Source organism: Anser anser (assembly GCF_964211835.1).
Source record: "Anser anser genome assembly, chromosome: 4".
Lineage (NCBI taxonomy): Eukaryota > Metazoa > Chordata > Aves > Anseriformes > Anatidae > Anser > Anser anser.
This window is the reverse complement of record NC_139724.1, coordinates 42,434,720-42,450,081: the sequence shown is the minus strand read 5'-3', so window position 1 is coordinate 42,450,081 and position 15,362 is coordinate 42,434,720. Positions and strand designations below refer to the sequence as shown.

Here is a 15,362-nt window from a genome sequence, read left to right as displayed (position 1 = left end):
TAAGAAGGTGCTAGATATATACCTTTTTTTTTTTTAAAAAAAGTTGTAATATGTTTGTCCTACAGGCCCTAAAGGACAGCACAGAAGTTGAAACGGTGGATCAGAGGATAAGAAAAAGGGTTGATCCAGAGAAGTGGCCAATTCCAGGTCCTCCTCCATGCAGTCTGCCACGGACTGACTTTTCTCAGCTCATCAATTGTCCAGAATTCATACCAGGACAAGTTTTTGGCTCTCATACTGGTAAAGGATTTATCTTACAGAAACTTAAGCTTAGGGCTGTCAGTGTAGCTTAGGAAGTTTTCCTCTTGATACTGGTTTCATAATAGAAATTGTGCATTTGGTAATGGCTTCTGCAGCTGATATCCCTGTCAACCATACAGTTGCCAAGTCGTGGGGCTGGCACGGCTGATGTGAGGTAAATAAAAATGCCTTCTGTGTGCTACAGCTGTGACTGTTGTCCAGAATAGATTATGATGACCTATAGTCCTTTAGTATTACCAATAGTAGTAGTAGTAATCGTAAGTTAGTTGTGAAATCTACGTCATTCTGAGAGCAGCTGAAAGTTAACTCTATTTGGTGCACCCTGGTTTTGGATGGGGATCTCATTCACGTTATGAATATGGCTTTGTTTTGCGGACAGCACTTGGCAAGTAAATCTTTTATAAAAATGTTGGCTCAAAGTAAATGGGAAGAGTGAAGACTGAGCTAAGCACCCATCCGTAGAGCTGGTAGATGGTGTAGAGAAAACACATCCCTGATAATTCTTGTTTTCTGAATAACAGATGATTTATTTCACTGTTAGATACATTTTCATGTAAAGAAGTTGCTAAATTGGTTTTCTGCTAGAACGGTGAGTGAACTATGACGAGTTACCTCTGAAAACAAAAAGTTCTGCTGATCAGTGCTAACTTTAACCCCAGAGGTAGAACAATAGTAGCTGCAGTTAAAGGAAAGAGCAATGCAATAATTTAAACAAACAAAAACAACAGGAATTGAACTACTGCTTTCCAATGCTAGAGTCTGCACCAAGTTCTCCAAGAATAGGAAGCTCGCTGAGTCCAAAGGAAAACACTGAAACAAGTAATTTTCAGATGATGTCTAAAGGATTGTCTACAAGTTTGCCTGATCTGGACTCCGAACCTTGGATAGAAGTGAAGAAGAGGCATCGTGCATCCACAGTCAAAGTAAAGGTAAAATCACCCCCACCCCCTTTTTTTTTTTAAAAAAAAAAAGCAAAACCTGCCCACTTTCAGGTTATACTATAAAGCAAGATTTTTCACATCTTAATATAGATGATGCTTGATAACATAATACTGCTAGTGTGCATACTTCTCACTCTGTCTAGACTTAGAATAACTAAGTGCCTTTAAAATCCTCATCTGAAGCTCGCTACAATGAAAAGGAAATACTGTGGTTTTTTTCTGATGGATAGCTGTATCTGTTCATTATTGAAAAATCTATTGTCGTGCATTGAGAATTGTTCTTGTATTTATTGAAAATGTTCTATCATGTTCTATTTGGCTCCCATTTTGAGAATCATTATCCAGTTCAAATATAAAAAGCTTCACCTTCTCTTATTCAGGAATGTGTTCCTGTACCTGATCAAATGTCAGATCAACAACAGCCACCCCCACCTTCAGAGGAACAAGAAGAACTTGATTTTTTGTTTGATGAAGAGATGGAACAGATTCAAGGTCGTAAGAATAAACTTACTGATTGGTCAGACAGCGATTCAGATTATGAAATTGATGATCAGGACGTAAACAAGATTTTGATTGTAACACAGACGCCACCATATATGAGAAAACATTGTGGTGAAGATCGTACTGGCAACCATGTATGTCATGCAAAAATTACATCAGAACTTGCTAAAGTTATTAATGATGGCTTATACTATTACGAACAAGACTTGTGGATGGAGCAGAGTGAAAATGACACTACAATGAAGGTAATTTTCTTCATCTTTGACCTTAAAACCATGCCTGTGCAAACAGTTGCAAAAGTAATTTTGGCTATCTGCTACATAATTGTAAAATGCTACACGTTTTCAAAAGAAAGTTGACAGTAGTAGTTGAACTTACACGTCTATTAAATTCTGATTATTTTAATGATGATAGAAACAGCTGAAAGCAAAATACCAAGTTTTTCTTGTCACAGATTTGACTAAAGTATGGAATGAGTATTTTTTTAGAACAACTGTTAATGTTTTGGAGGTGGTTCAACTTTTCCAGTGTTTTCTTGTTCTATGAATAGCTTGTTTAATAGCATTTACAACCCCCCAGCATAGGGACAGGGGACATATTTTTGAGGTAAAATAGAGCAGAAGATATTACAGTCATTTTTAAGTAGTTTATTTTGAGATTTTGATTATCCTGTAGCTTGTAAGAATGGGAGCTGTGTGAGCAAGTGAAACTTTGCTCACCTTATTTTATTATAGAAATTCTTCTGTTTCCTCGCCTGTATTTGGGCCCCTGATCTTTGAGGCTTTCAAATCTTTGGAAGGAGATTGCTGGTTTTGTTTTTAAGTACACTAAACAGCTATGAAAATACAGATGAGCTGAACTCTAGCACTTCATAGGCAGAGATCAACTAGGAACACTGCAATCCTATCACTTGCTGCTCTTGGTTTAGGAAGAAACCACTTCTTTTGTGAATGTAAGCCCAGTAAGTGGTGTGTCTGTAGGCAGTGCTGCTGTATCACTAGCAGATACTCAGCACACAGGAAATATTAAGTTACCCGATGATTGAATGGTGAGGGGAAGGAGCTTTATCTGTGCATGAAAACAAAGGTGTGTTGTAAGAGGGAAAAAGGGTGAAAGCAGCCTAAAGGACAAATGAAGCCTATGGGTACAAAAGGGATCTGACAAAGTTAGAAATGAATGTTGAGAATACAAGTACGAAATAAAGGTGGAATTCAGAATATGGAATTATTACGACAAGGAAAATGGTCCAGGAAGATCAGCAAACTGGAATAGGACAGTGAGAAATGGCACACAGCAAGAGAAAATATTTTGTGGTGGTGGTGGTGTTCTTAACAATAATTTAAACAACACTTTTTCTCCTATACTGTGTACATGCACACATCTCCCACCCCCACTTTCAGCTGAGTAGGACCATTAGTGACTTGAGATGCTGCCACTCATCTTGAAAAATTCAGTCCATTCTCAGTTTGTTATCATTCCAAAAAAAAAAAAAAGTTGAACACTATTTACAAGTACTGGCTTTTCTTTAGAAGTAGCCTATGGAAGGGAGCACGTCATCTGCTTCCCCAAATTGCTTTCCTTGTCACAATTGCTGCAGAAGACAGACTGTTTTGGTCTTGGCAGAAGGGGCAGGATCTTAGTCATTTCTATTTCTTATTCTTCTGTAAAAAACTATATGTGAACGGCCTTAGCTTCCATTCCCTGATTTGTTGGCCTAACTATTTCTCTTTTTTTTTTTTTTTTAAGCAAATAGGGTCATTAGAAGGTTATATATTGTCTTTTTTATGTCAGCTTTTTTTAAGATGTATCCAGGGGACTCCCATTTGCATTAAACCAAGTGTACTGGCTGTGTGTGATTAGTTGTGTGTGAATTCTGGCTTATTTTCTCTTAAGAAATTCAGCCATTCCTCAGGATGATAACCATTGTGCTCTGTGTTTACACTTTGTTTTCTCTAATTCAGCAAGAGATTGAGAACTTTAAGAAGCTAAATCTCATTAGTAAGGAAGAGTTTGATAATCTTGCACCAGAACCAGTCGCTGATCCAACTGAGGAAATTCCTCCAGGGTCTTCAGGGTTAGAGAAAGGTAAATGATAGATATTTCTTGTTTACAATGTCCGTAATAAAGCCTGTATTTTAACTTCTGCTCATGAAATATTTTAGTTTTGGTTCAGTCAGCAGTCTTGAAGGGATTTTTCTTTACCAAGTTCTAAAATTGTCAGGTGTTCATCAGTATTGTAAGTTCCCATTACATTAGAAGAAGCTGATCCGTGTAGTACTTTGCAGGATATATATGATCATCAATAGGTAGTGTTCTGATTTGGTGTTAACATATAGAACACCAGGCGCCTTTTGTGTAACTTGCCATTTATGATGTGTAAAGCAAGAGCTAGGGATGTGAAACATTTTCTATTTCAGAATTTTTAGGGGTACTGTGGATAGAAGGAAGTGAGAAGAATTTTCTACTTATAACCTTACCGAGAAGTCAAAATGTCCAAATCTTATATTTCAAGGTATTTTTGATGTTATTAATGTTTACTAGGGAACATGCTAATATCTTTAAAGTGGTTGAAGAAAACCACCTCACCAAAAAGCAAGGATGTGTTTACACTTCTGCAAATGTTATTTTCCACACACTTGTTTACTTTGCCATTATACACGCAGAAGAACAAGCAGAAAACAAATAAGTGGATCTAAATTTTCTAGAGAAGACGTGTTTGAAATACTTATTTCATAGTTTAAGATGTTCGAAATATTTATCTCATAATTTTGAGCAGTCAGTCTGTACTGCTTCTGCACCAAGTGCTTTTGGTTAATCCAATTATCCTTTTGGGGATGATGCACTTGAAGTGAAGTACCTTTAAGATATTATATATTAGAGGAGCTTGAGATTTCAAAGTCTAAGCTTCTTTTGAAAATTAAGTGTTTCGTTCCTGTTTGCTGATGTAGTAGAGGAGCTGGCTTGTAATTCGTTCGGTATTGAAGCACCTCCAACGGCGGCTGTGGCTCGATCACTGCCAACAATCGTTCCAGAATCTCCCCGTGTTCACCCTGGCTTTACTCCACGAACCCCTCGCACCCCAAGGCTACAGGATCCCAACAAAACACCCAGGTTCTACCCTGTTGTTAAAGAAGCACAGTCCATTGATGTAAAGGTAGATGGAAAAACTGTATTTTTTTAAATCCATAAAAAGCCTGTACAACTTGTGTCTAGGGTATAATTTATAACAAGAATGGAAAGGTAAAAAATGAACTGCTTTTACTTGTAGTTTTCTTCTTCAAAAATTTTACCACATTCATTCTTTTTTATTTCTACAAAATTATTTCTGATTTTTCTCTGTAATATTTCTTAGAAGTCCACGATGAAAAAGTGTAATGTCTAAAGATGTTAAATTTGTTACATTAAAATTAGTTTTGAGGTTTATGAAGCTGGAGTGTTGTGACTTTATATTGTGTTAGATACAAAATTGGTAGAAGAGAAGATGAAAACAAGTGAAATCAAATTAGGGAAATAAGTACTTCATTTACTTCCTTAGACTCCAAGAAAAAGAAAAACACGACACAGTACAAATCCTCCCCTAGAATGCCATGTTGGTTGGGTGATGGATTCCAGAGACCATAGGCCAAGAACTTCCTCTGTGAGGTAAGTTGTTTAGTTTTGTCTGTTTCTTTAGAGCTTTTTTTCCTAATGTCATTAGCTCTCGCTGCTAGTGGAGGAATAGACTATGATAAAAGAGAATTTATAAATACAGTGGGAGTAATAATGAGCAATGGAAGAAGGGCAAATGGGACTAAAGACAAACCTAGAATATAAAGACATTTGGAAGTAAGCTAACTAAACTGCTCTCATAGTGTTCTTTTTTGATCCGTGTTTAGCATAGCATTAAGATTACTTGAAGCACTGACACTCGCTTCGGTGATAGTTTGCCTTTAAGTGGTCATTTCAAATCATGCATTATACTAATGCTTAATTATCATCATCTAGAACTGCCCGTGTTTTAAGATATTAAAACAGAAACTGATTTCTGAGGTGCGCCCTAAAATAGATGACTGAGAGCACAGGCATACATTGTAATTGTTTTCAGGTGATTGTACTACTCTGACACTGCTGGCACAGATCAGAACAGTTAAAAACTGATTCTGGGGAAACGCACTGTTTATGGAATATAAATGTTTCTTCTACAGCAGTTCCAGTGCTTCACCCTCAGAAGGAGCTCCACTCGCAGGAGGTTACGGGTGTACCCCAAATTCTCTTCCAAAATTTCAGCATCCTTCTCACGAACTGTTAAAGGAAAATGGCTTTACACAACAGGTATACCACAAATACCATCGGAGATGTCTAATGGGTAAGCCACTAAACGGACTTCTTACAATTTTAGGTAGAAGTTTCCAGGTATCACCTGATAGCAGTTTTCTCTGTATTGTTCCTTATCCTTACCTTTTCCTGGGAAAGGAAAAGAAAATTGCTTACGTTTTATGATCTTTTCTTTCCATTTAACTTAAAATTCCTTGACCAAAAAAAAAAATCCTCTCAAACTCCTTGGCATCTTGCAAAAATATTTTCTGTATTATTGTTTGTGGTTAAAACAAATAGAGTACTTGAGAGAAGATATTTAGTTGACTTAATAAGTCAATTAAGTCTCAAAGTTAACGTTAATTAAAATATTTTTGGAAAGTTTAGAATTACGTTCCTTGAAGATCTTTTGTTTGTGTTACTAATGAAAAAGCACTTGAAAACATTCTGCTGGAAATTAAAAAAACTGTGTTTTCTCCTCCCTTCAGAGAGGAAACGGTTGGGAATTGGCCAGTCCCAAGAAATGAACACACTTTTTCGTTTCTGGTCCTTTTTTCTGAGAGATCACTTTAACAAGAAAATGTATGAAGAATTCAGACAACTCGCTCTAGATGATGCAAAAGAACACTACAGGTACTAGCTTTTTCTTTCAACTTAAAAACTGTTTGAAGTCTTACCAGTCATTTTAAAGACTGCAATGTTTACGTATATCTGAAGTGAACGTTTTTATTGTTAGCTTTGACTATTTGTAAATCTTTAAAATAGTACTCTGTGCAGGTTAACACCAAAAACCCATTTGTATGTATTTGTGCATTGCTGATAAATAGCTAAACTTACAGCATTTCCTGTCCTGTAATTGGTCCCGAATTCTACAGAACCATGCAACCTGTTGTCTGTGACAAGTCAGCTCTGTTCTTGGTAAAACTCCTAAGATATTTTCCTTCCATGGGTGAAGACAATCTTAATCTCATTAAATTGGTTTGAACTGCTTGTCTTCCAAAAATACCAGAAAAAACACTGCTGCACTGTTAACTCTTTGATATTACTCCCCTCTTTCCACATACTTCCCCCTCTTCCTGCCCCCAGCCTCTATTTCTCTCAGCCAAAGAGACAAGGTAGCCAGCCCAACATTTTGAATGCCAAGTGAGGAAGTGCTGTTTATGAAAATCATAAAGTATGAATATGTTGTCTGAGACTTCAGAGAGAGAAGGCCCTAGGATGCAAAGGTGGCTTTAATAATAATTTTTATATCTGTTCAGTTTTCTTTATGCTTTGAGATTATCCAAGTATATATTTACCACAAGGAACTTCAAAAGGCCTTTAAGGGAGGGAACAGATGAACGCAGAACAGAAGGAAGGCCCAGTTTTGTTCTTTTTCTTTGCGCTTCTTTTTGCCAAAAGTAGAGGGCATGGTATCGTAAAGGGAAGTTGATCCAGATTCTTCCAGAAAAAAATGCTGGTTTTCTTTTTGTCTGTCTGATATTGCAGAATTATGTTTCAAAGAAGTGCCATTGGCACATCGGGCCGGCATTAAAAGTGAGAAGAAAAAATATCCTATTCAATTTCATACCACCTGCTTATTAACATTTAGCAAATTTGCAGGCTGACACAAAGTACCACAAAACAAACAAACAAAACATTAAACCCTTAAAACTTAGGTTGTTGACAAATACCTATATGGTATTCAGTGTTGTAGAAATTACACACACGTTCTTCAATCCAGTCCAATTTTCACTTTCTGGAAAAGGAGGTACATATATATTTCTAGATTTAGCAGGTGTTGTTATGTGAATTATTTTTACACCTCACAAAATGAGTTGATTTTTTTTTATACAGGCAATTGGAATTGATGCATGAGAATTATCCTAATGAAGTGTTCCTTAAAATTGTATTGATTACCTAGACAAAACCGTGACTTTAGGAGCTCTCACCTCTGCATAATTTCCTAGTCATAATATGGTATTACAGTCATCTTTTGACTGAATGAACTCAGCCATCAAATAAGGTTGTACGTTTGTATGATGCAGTTCACCATTCACAGTAACGTGATGGCCAGTGTGGCACTGGGAGTCAAACATCCTTCGGTCTCAGTTCACTTACCTGAGTCGTGTGATTTTTAATTTTTTTTTTTATCTTCACTTGGCTGCCCACGTCAGACTTCTTCACACATGCCTGCTAAAAATTGAGATTAGTCTGAAAAGCATATAACTCTGAAGTGGAAGGAAAACAGTAATAAATGTAGTAAGAGTAATTACTAGCAAAATGGCTTTGTGTGTCTGTCTGTGTGTGTTCCCCCCTTTCCAAGTAGAATAGACTTAGAAAAAGTTCTGAGTGTGGCAGCAAAGTTGCTGATAGGGAACAGCTTCTGTGTAAGGTGAAATGAAGTTGTGTGTGCATCTCAGCTCAGAGATGATTAAGAAGCATGTGATTGAGTTGTAGAAGAGTAGTCAGCGAGGAGAGGAGAGTCCTGTCAGATGTTTACGCTCTCCAGTAGAAAACCTGAGGGGTGTGGAACGAAGCTGGATCCAAAACAGTTGGAGGTCTTTCTTCATGAAGTGCTGGAGCTATGGGTCTCACATCCTGAAAATACAACAGCACTTGTCTTGCATTTCTTATGTGTGTATAGCGTCTGTAGTTTGTGAATTGAAACCATGCGACAAACCTGATATTCTTAGGTCAGTTTTGTTTATTTGTAAAGGTGTTTCTGAACAATTGGTTAATAAAAATTGTTTGGAAAAGGAAGTGGTTTTTGTGAGAATGGGAAAATGAGACTATGCCATTTATTTACATGCAAGGAGAGACTGAAAACTTGTGTCCTTTTGAGGAACTGCATGCATACGAGTGTATGCATAAAATTTTCAAACCTATTTGTTCTCTTTTAGGTATGGATTGGAATGCTTGTTTCGATTTTACAGCTATGGCTTGGAAAAGAAATTCAGGCAAGAAATATTCAAGGACTTCCAAGAAGAAACAAAGAGGGACTATGAAGCTGGTAATTATCATAGCCTAGTCACTGCTCACACAAGGGTAACTTTAGCTGGGAGATAATCCCCATTCCTTGGCACTGACTTGTTACATAAGGCCAGTTCTAAGTGCAAGAGCAGCTTGTTTTTGTTCCTTTTATCTTCCAATTCTCGTACATGTATAGTTACCAGTTAGGTTGGTACTTACCTATAACCTTTGTAAATTGATAAAATTATCTTTTTCCATTATTAGGTCAGCTTTATGGACTGGAAAAATTTTGGGCTTACCTAAAATACTCTCAGCACAAAACACCAGCCATAGACCCCAAACTGCAAGAATACCTTAGTAAATTTAGAAGACTGGAGGACTTCAGAGTGGATGTAAGTTTCAACACATATTTTGAACAAAAATGTGGTTTATCAGTATTTTTACTGCAAGGTAAACTGTTTAAGAACAGTACTTTATTTCACAGTAAGGTAGCTTTAAAATCCCATCAATCACTACAAAGCATGATTTAAAAAATTAAACTCAAATGATAAATGCGTTGTTTTGTTCTAGATGTGCTTTTTCAAAGCAAACTATGGTGCTGAAATATTGGGGCTAGGATGTTAAATGTTGAATCATTTGTGTTGTGTAATGAGATACAGTAAATAGATACGAAGTGCTAACCAAAGTGGACTTCAAGGGTTTTTCTACTCAATACAGTGTCATCTGATGAGACAGATTACTTCTATGCTGTTTAGGAATTCGGAAAAATCAATTAAAGCCCAATAAGCTGTTTTTTTTTTTTAACAAACTCTAACAGGCATTTAACAGGCATTGTCCTTGCTGTGACTTAGTATGCTAAATTCAATGCATCCTTCTTGTAGAATGCTGAAATCTTCAACTGTGTGATTCCAGGTGATAGGGTTGCCATGCTTGTCCTAACTGGGTTATGACATACTACTGCATTACCATCATCCTCTGCAGTCCTCATTTCTAGGAGTTGTGGCAACTACTTGGCAGTGACTATAAAATAATGTTCCAAGATGGTTTAAAGTCCTAAATTTGACATGTGTTTACACTTTTAGTTAAAGGGCCAGACTATCATCAGTGAGCTAAGAATAACTACTAAGATTACTAAGCCTAACTAAGGGCCCAGCTACAGAATGCTCTTTTTCGGTCCTTTGAGTATATGAAAAGACAAATACCTGGCCTTATAGGAAAACTTCTAACACACTACCAATGTTTATTTTTAGCCTCCTATTAGTGAAGAGCCTGGCAGGAGGAGACCATTTGCTGCAACAGGTGAGGATTCAGGTCATCGCAGACAACTGTCTAATTCTTCTAAAACGCTTCTTGCAGCTCATCCCACAGCTGCCAGTCAGTCCCAGGCACTGGAAGACATTACCAGTGGGAATACTGCACAAGCGCACATAGTAGGTCATAATAATGCTGCCACAAAATTGATAGAAAGTGATGTACCAGAAAAATAGACTTGCGCCCTTGAGAATCAACTTTTACATCGCTATTTCAGTTTGGAGATCTCCAAGGCGAGCCAATCTAATATGTGATTAAAAGTGTATGGGAAGACAAAAGTTTGCATTTTCTTTTTCAGAGGATTAAGTTCCAAAACGCTTACCCTAGGAGAGTCATTCTTGGTTTTGGGATCATCAGGAAGGTCCTAGGGAAGATTCTTTGGCTTCAGTATTGCTTTCCTCAAGCTTTTGTTTACAAAAAACTGCATTCCTTGCATATGCAAAAAAATACTTTGGGGATGCCTTACATTTCAGCTCGTATTTCTTAAAAAAAGGTATGATATATCCATCTTATTTACTGTGCATTCTTTGTCCCGATTTTCCCATTATTTGTATTTTACCAAAGCAAAAAAGATGACATATGTATAATTTTAAATGTAAAGAAGGATCTATGTGATTGGTTTGCTCTCAAATCTGTAACTATAAAAAGTATGTTTTTGTGTAAAAGCACTCAAGAATGTGCAGCTATATATGAAACTGCATTGCTGGATTCTATTTAAAGACATAGTATCTATTTTTTTCAGGGTCTCCATAGTTAGTATTAAGTATGGAGTTTGAGTGGACATAACTGGGATAGTTTTGCAGATACTTCCTTCAATACTGGTTATTAATAGGCAACAGTAAAATACAGGGAAAAATTGATCTGTTGATTTCATAGTGTCTTAAATTAACATACAGTATCTGCAATTTGTGCAGGTTGTTAAAATAGCAAACTTCAAATTATTCTCAATTTGAGAGGTGTTTTCATCTGAATTCTCATATGATTATAAAGTACCCTTAAAGAAGAGGCGTAACTTCTTAAAGACACTTTTTCTCTGTATTTCAAGGAATAAAAATTAGTCTGGAGGGAAACTAAGTGTTCCTTGTGAACTTTTTCTTTGCTTTATTTTACAATATTTGAATGAAGTTCTGCTTAAATTGCGCTAGCTAAGATTAAATAATTTCAAACAGGTCTAAATACAATTTCACTGAATTTAAGTTATTGAAATACAACTTCATTTCTGTAGCTAAAGGATAGAGGTGGTTATATCCTGTAATTTCTTATTTTTTTTACTTTGATTTAAAAAAAAAAAAATCAAAATTAACTGAGCAAGTAATTTATTTCTTCCAAGGGTAGATGAAAAGAACTTCAGCTTTTTGTTACTGGTTAGTTGTGAAAAAGCCTTCAATTGAAAACTGTCTAGCACAACTGCCTTAACCCCTGAATGTGTCCAAACAGAATGAACATTCTTATTATATGCAGTTTCATACTTGTATCACATCTCAGAAGTTGTTATAAAAAGTCCATTAATTTTTTTCAGTCATTGTCTTGTGAATCTCACTGAAATGAATTATGAATGCCTGCATTGTAAATGCGTACGGTAGCAGTGGCTTGACCAGCAGTTAACAGTTTCAATACAAAATTGAGCCTTTTGTTTAGTAGTTGTTCATGTTCATTTATAACAGGCCACTTAAGTAACATCCTTTCAATATGCTGAAGTGACACATCTCAATCCCATGTTCGATCCCTGCCTCTTGCTATCCATGAAAATGATGAAAATGTAAATTTGGATTGAAGTTATATATAAAAGAAATACTTATTTCCTTTCACTTTTTTCATTGGACAATATGCAGATTAAGCTTTTAGTGTGTAATTTTGTGATATCTTGACAAATTTTATAAAAACAACCCAAAAAACTCTAATAATGGTGTATTAATTTATTTTTGTTCCAAAAGTGTGAAAAAAAATCACCTTGAAAGAGTCTAAGGTTGTAGGCTTGCATGTGAATTCCTGTTGCCTCTGCTGCATGAAGGTATTAGGGGACTTCTCCAAGCTGAAGCAGGTTCTTAAAATGGAAGCCAGCTTTTTTTTCCAAGTTCCATAATGATTGTTCTTGTGACTGTGTATTTCAAAATGAAAAATGAGAGGTGAATGATAAATATGGCTGAAGGCAAAAGACAGTGACTAGTCCCTGTCTTGGTGATCTCCGTAGGCAGAGTAGTTTGGTGCCCACCTGAAGGGACACAGTCTAAGCAGCCCCATCTGACTGCGTTCAGGAATGCCCCCTTTGGCTCCCTCCTTGCTGCCCTTGCAGAGCGAGGCAGCATGCAAACAGCAGCAGCGTAACTGAGCTGGGAACACAAATATCAAAATTTAGAATAAAGCCCAAAGATAGTACTGGTTAAGCAGCTTGTTCTGCTGTAAGGCTCAACACCTTTCTGTAACTGGCATTCATGTTACAGAGCCATAGATTTGTCTTTGGACATGCATACAAGTGTCCAACATCCTTTCCAATGCCTGGTAAGTCCATTTAAGCTAACCTTCACAGTTTGTCTGTCTTAAGACTGAGTGTATCTAACATTTTTTCTGCTAAATAATTAACAAGTTTTAGACCTTTCACATGTCGAAACACTCTTGTGTGCTTATTACAGAATTCTGTGTACGTTTATCTTCATTTCTTTTGCTGAAAAATGACTCCATCAATACTTCAAAACTATACCTTGCTTAAACTCATTCATTAAGGTTTTTCTTTAGTCTTGCTCAAAATACTGGATTCTGAAGGCTACACAGCAAGCAGAGGTGGTATTATTATATGACCCAACTAATAACAAAACTTCAAAGTACAGCTAAAACAGCAGCATAATATTTTAAAGAATTCTAAGCATCAAGGTTAGCAGTTTTAAGGCAAGGCTTTGTGTTAATACCATCAAAGCTGATTAGTTGTGGTTTCTTTTTAATAACAAAAGAGTTAATGCCTTCAGCTACATAAAACCAAATTGCAGTCTTCATACTCCCCTAAAATGGGCATCCAAGTCAGTCACTAGAAAGGAGCTTTCATACTCCAACAGTAAATGAATGCTTGTGGTCAAGTGACAAATACAGAACTTTAAACCTCTAAAAAGGCTTACACAGTACAGTTGTAGGCTTTGCCCAGTTACCTGAAAATGTGACAGGTCAATAAAATATTATCATCACAGAAAACAAGTAAAGTTTGTAACCAGAATGGGGGTAATTACATTTTCTCATGAACTTTGCAAGAAGGTCGCATTGCTAGACTAGAGCTCTATGAAACACAAAGTTGCTGCCTTCTGGTACAGTGAAATGCACAGAAACACAAGAATCCCCCCAGCGAAGGGAAGACTTCTGAGTTGGGTGAGTTTTGTTTCTTGCTTTAATTTTCACATAAACAACCCTTAACTGGTATTAGAACTAGCCTTGGCCCACATGGTCAAGTAAAAGCAAGTCTAAAACCCTGCCTGTAAACAGCTGCTAATAAACGTTCACCTTTAACCATAAATTGGAAGTCTGTGGGAGGATTTACCAGTAACAGTCATACTTAATTATTTGTTTGGTTTCCATATTGAATCCTTTAAGGCCAGAAGAACGTTATTACTACTTGTAAGTAGGAAAAGGCCTAAATTGCCAAATCTACAACTGCAATTACATCATTTCATTCATAGCTGAAAAAATGAGTCAGATGACAGTTATAGTAGGTTTTTTTCCCCACAACCTATACTTTTATCTGTAACATAAAAATTGGAAAGAACCAAGACTGCAAGAAGGAAGATAAAGCCACAGGACTTCATTAGAAACCCAGGCTTCATAAATGAATTTCAGAAATACTTCATAAAAAAACTACACAGCTTCACCCTAAAGAAAAAAAAGCCACCAAACAGAAATGGTTAGAAAGGCTGTTATATTCAAAGTACTAGGTCTTGGTCAATATTTTGTATTATTATATACAACAATGCATGTGTTTCCTGAAGGGAAAAAAAAAAAACAACACAAAAACACCCACCAATGCACGGAGAAAACAAGTATCAAAGACTCAAAAAAAAAAGACTAAGGTTTAACTATTTCTTGAACTTTTCAATCATATAGGTATCAGTGAAGATACTGAAATCAACTTGATCTCACAGAAAGGAAAAAAATAGAAAAATAATTTAAAATATTATAATAGCTTAGAATAACTATTTAAACTGAAACAAGACAAGAAGCAGAAAGTACCAAACTGCTATTAAATGCTGTGTCTAGACTCTGAAGGGTAGAAAATACAAATCTTAACCAAGGAAAAGTAGCTCTAGCTCAAAAAAAACATATGAACAATTACAAGGATGTGGAAGGATAGTTCTGAAGTGCCTACTGAAAATTTGGTCTGTTCAGATTAGGTAAAAACATGGCACTTTTTAAAACCACAAAGATTTTAAAATTTCCTGCTCTAAGAAAGAATTTTTTGGGAAGCAACGTAGTGATGAGGCAGAAGTGTCAAAACAAATGACTGCTCTTAAACTAGGTTAAGTCTAGCCTAAGAAAATAACCAGTATCTTAAACTGGAAGTGTATTTTGTTTCTACTGAAGAAATCCTCCCTTCAAGCCCCTTATGTTGCTTAAACAAAAATTTAACACATGGTCAGTATCAGACTGTCATTTTCAGTAGTTTATAGTGAATTTTGACTAAGTGATTGACACAAATGTTGTAAGGCTGAGTGTCTCCAAAAAAAAATAATACTAATTGCACTGGAGCTTCTACAGACCCGATGTTGTTCTGAACTACCTGCTCTGTGTGTCAGCTTTTTGCAGAAATGAAAGATACAGGATGCTTTAAAGTGTCTTAGGTTGTCAGCTTTAAAATCACTAAAGAGATTTTATGCAGACTGAATGAGACAAATTTAGATCTACTAGACATCAAAATATTCGATTAAGTCTATGTAACATACTGCTGTCATAGAATGACAGAAGTATAGTTTGTTTTGTAGCCTTCACCATTACCATTAAATTACGTGAAAGCAAAAATCATCCTTTTACCCATCCTTGATCACTTTCCTATTTAACCAATCTTAAACCATAGAAGATTGGAGTAATGCACTTTTTAAAAAGATCGAAAAACATTCATTTAATTTTGAT

General features: G+C 36.1%; 1 protein-coding gene across 7 annotated transcripts in view; it reads left to right on the top strand.

Moving 5' to 3' along the window:
• The window catches only part of LARP1B (La ribonucleoprotein 1B), a 35,272-nt gene extending 23,113 nt beyond the window's left edge, over nt 1-12,159 (top strand). For 4 of the 7 annotated variants that reach the window (XM_083833642.1, XM_083833639.1, XM_083833643.1 and 1 more), the window contains 11 exons: nt 66-240; nt 1,018-1,190; nt 1,583-1,948; nt 3,665-3,788; nt 4,652-4,857; nt 5,239-5,345; nt 5,888-6,048; nt 6,485-6,629; nt 8,879-8,988; nt 9,213-9,340; nt 10,199-12,159. In XM_083833642.1, the coding sequence (XP_083689768.1) occupies nt 66-240; nt 1,018-1,190; nt 1,583-1,948; nt 3,665-3,788; nt 4,652-4,857; nt 5,239-5,345; nt 5,888-6,048; nt 6,485-6,629; nt 8,879-8,988; nt 9,213-9,340; nt 10,199-10,435 (1,932 nt within the window). In that variant the 3' untranslated portion in view covers nt 10,436-12,159. The remainder of the gene's footprint in view (nt 1-65; nt 241-1,017; nt 1,191-1,582; nt 1,949-3,664; nt 3,789-4,651; nt 4,858-5,238; nt 5,346-5,887; nt 6,049-6,484; nt 6,630-8,878; nt 8,989-9,212; nt 9,341-10,198) is intronic. The other 3 variants (XM_083833641.1, XM_083833640.1, XM_083833638.1) reach the window with 3 other exon arrangements.
• The last annotated feature ends 3,203 nt before the right edge of the window (nt 12,160-15,362 follow it).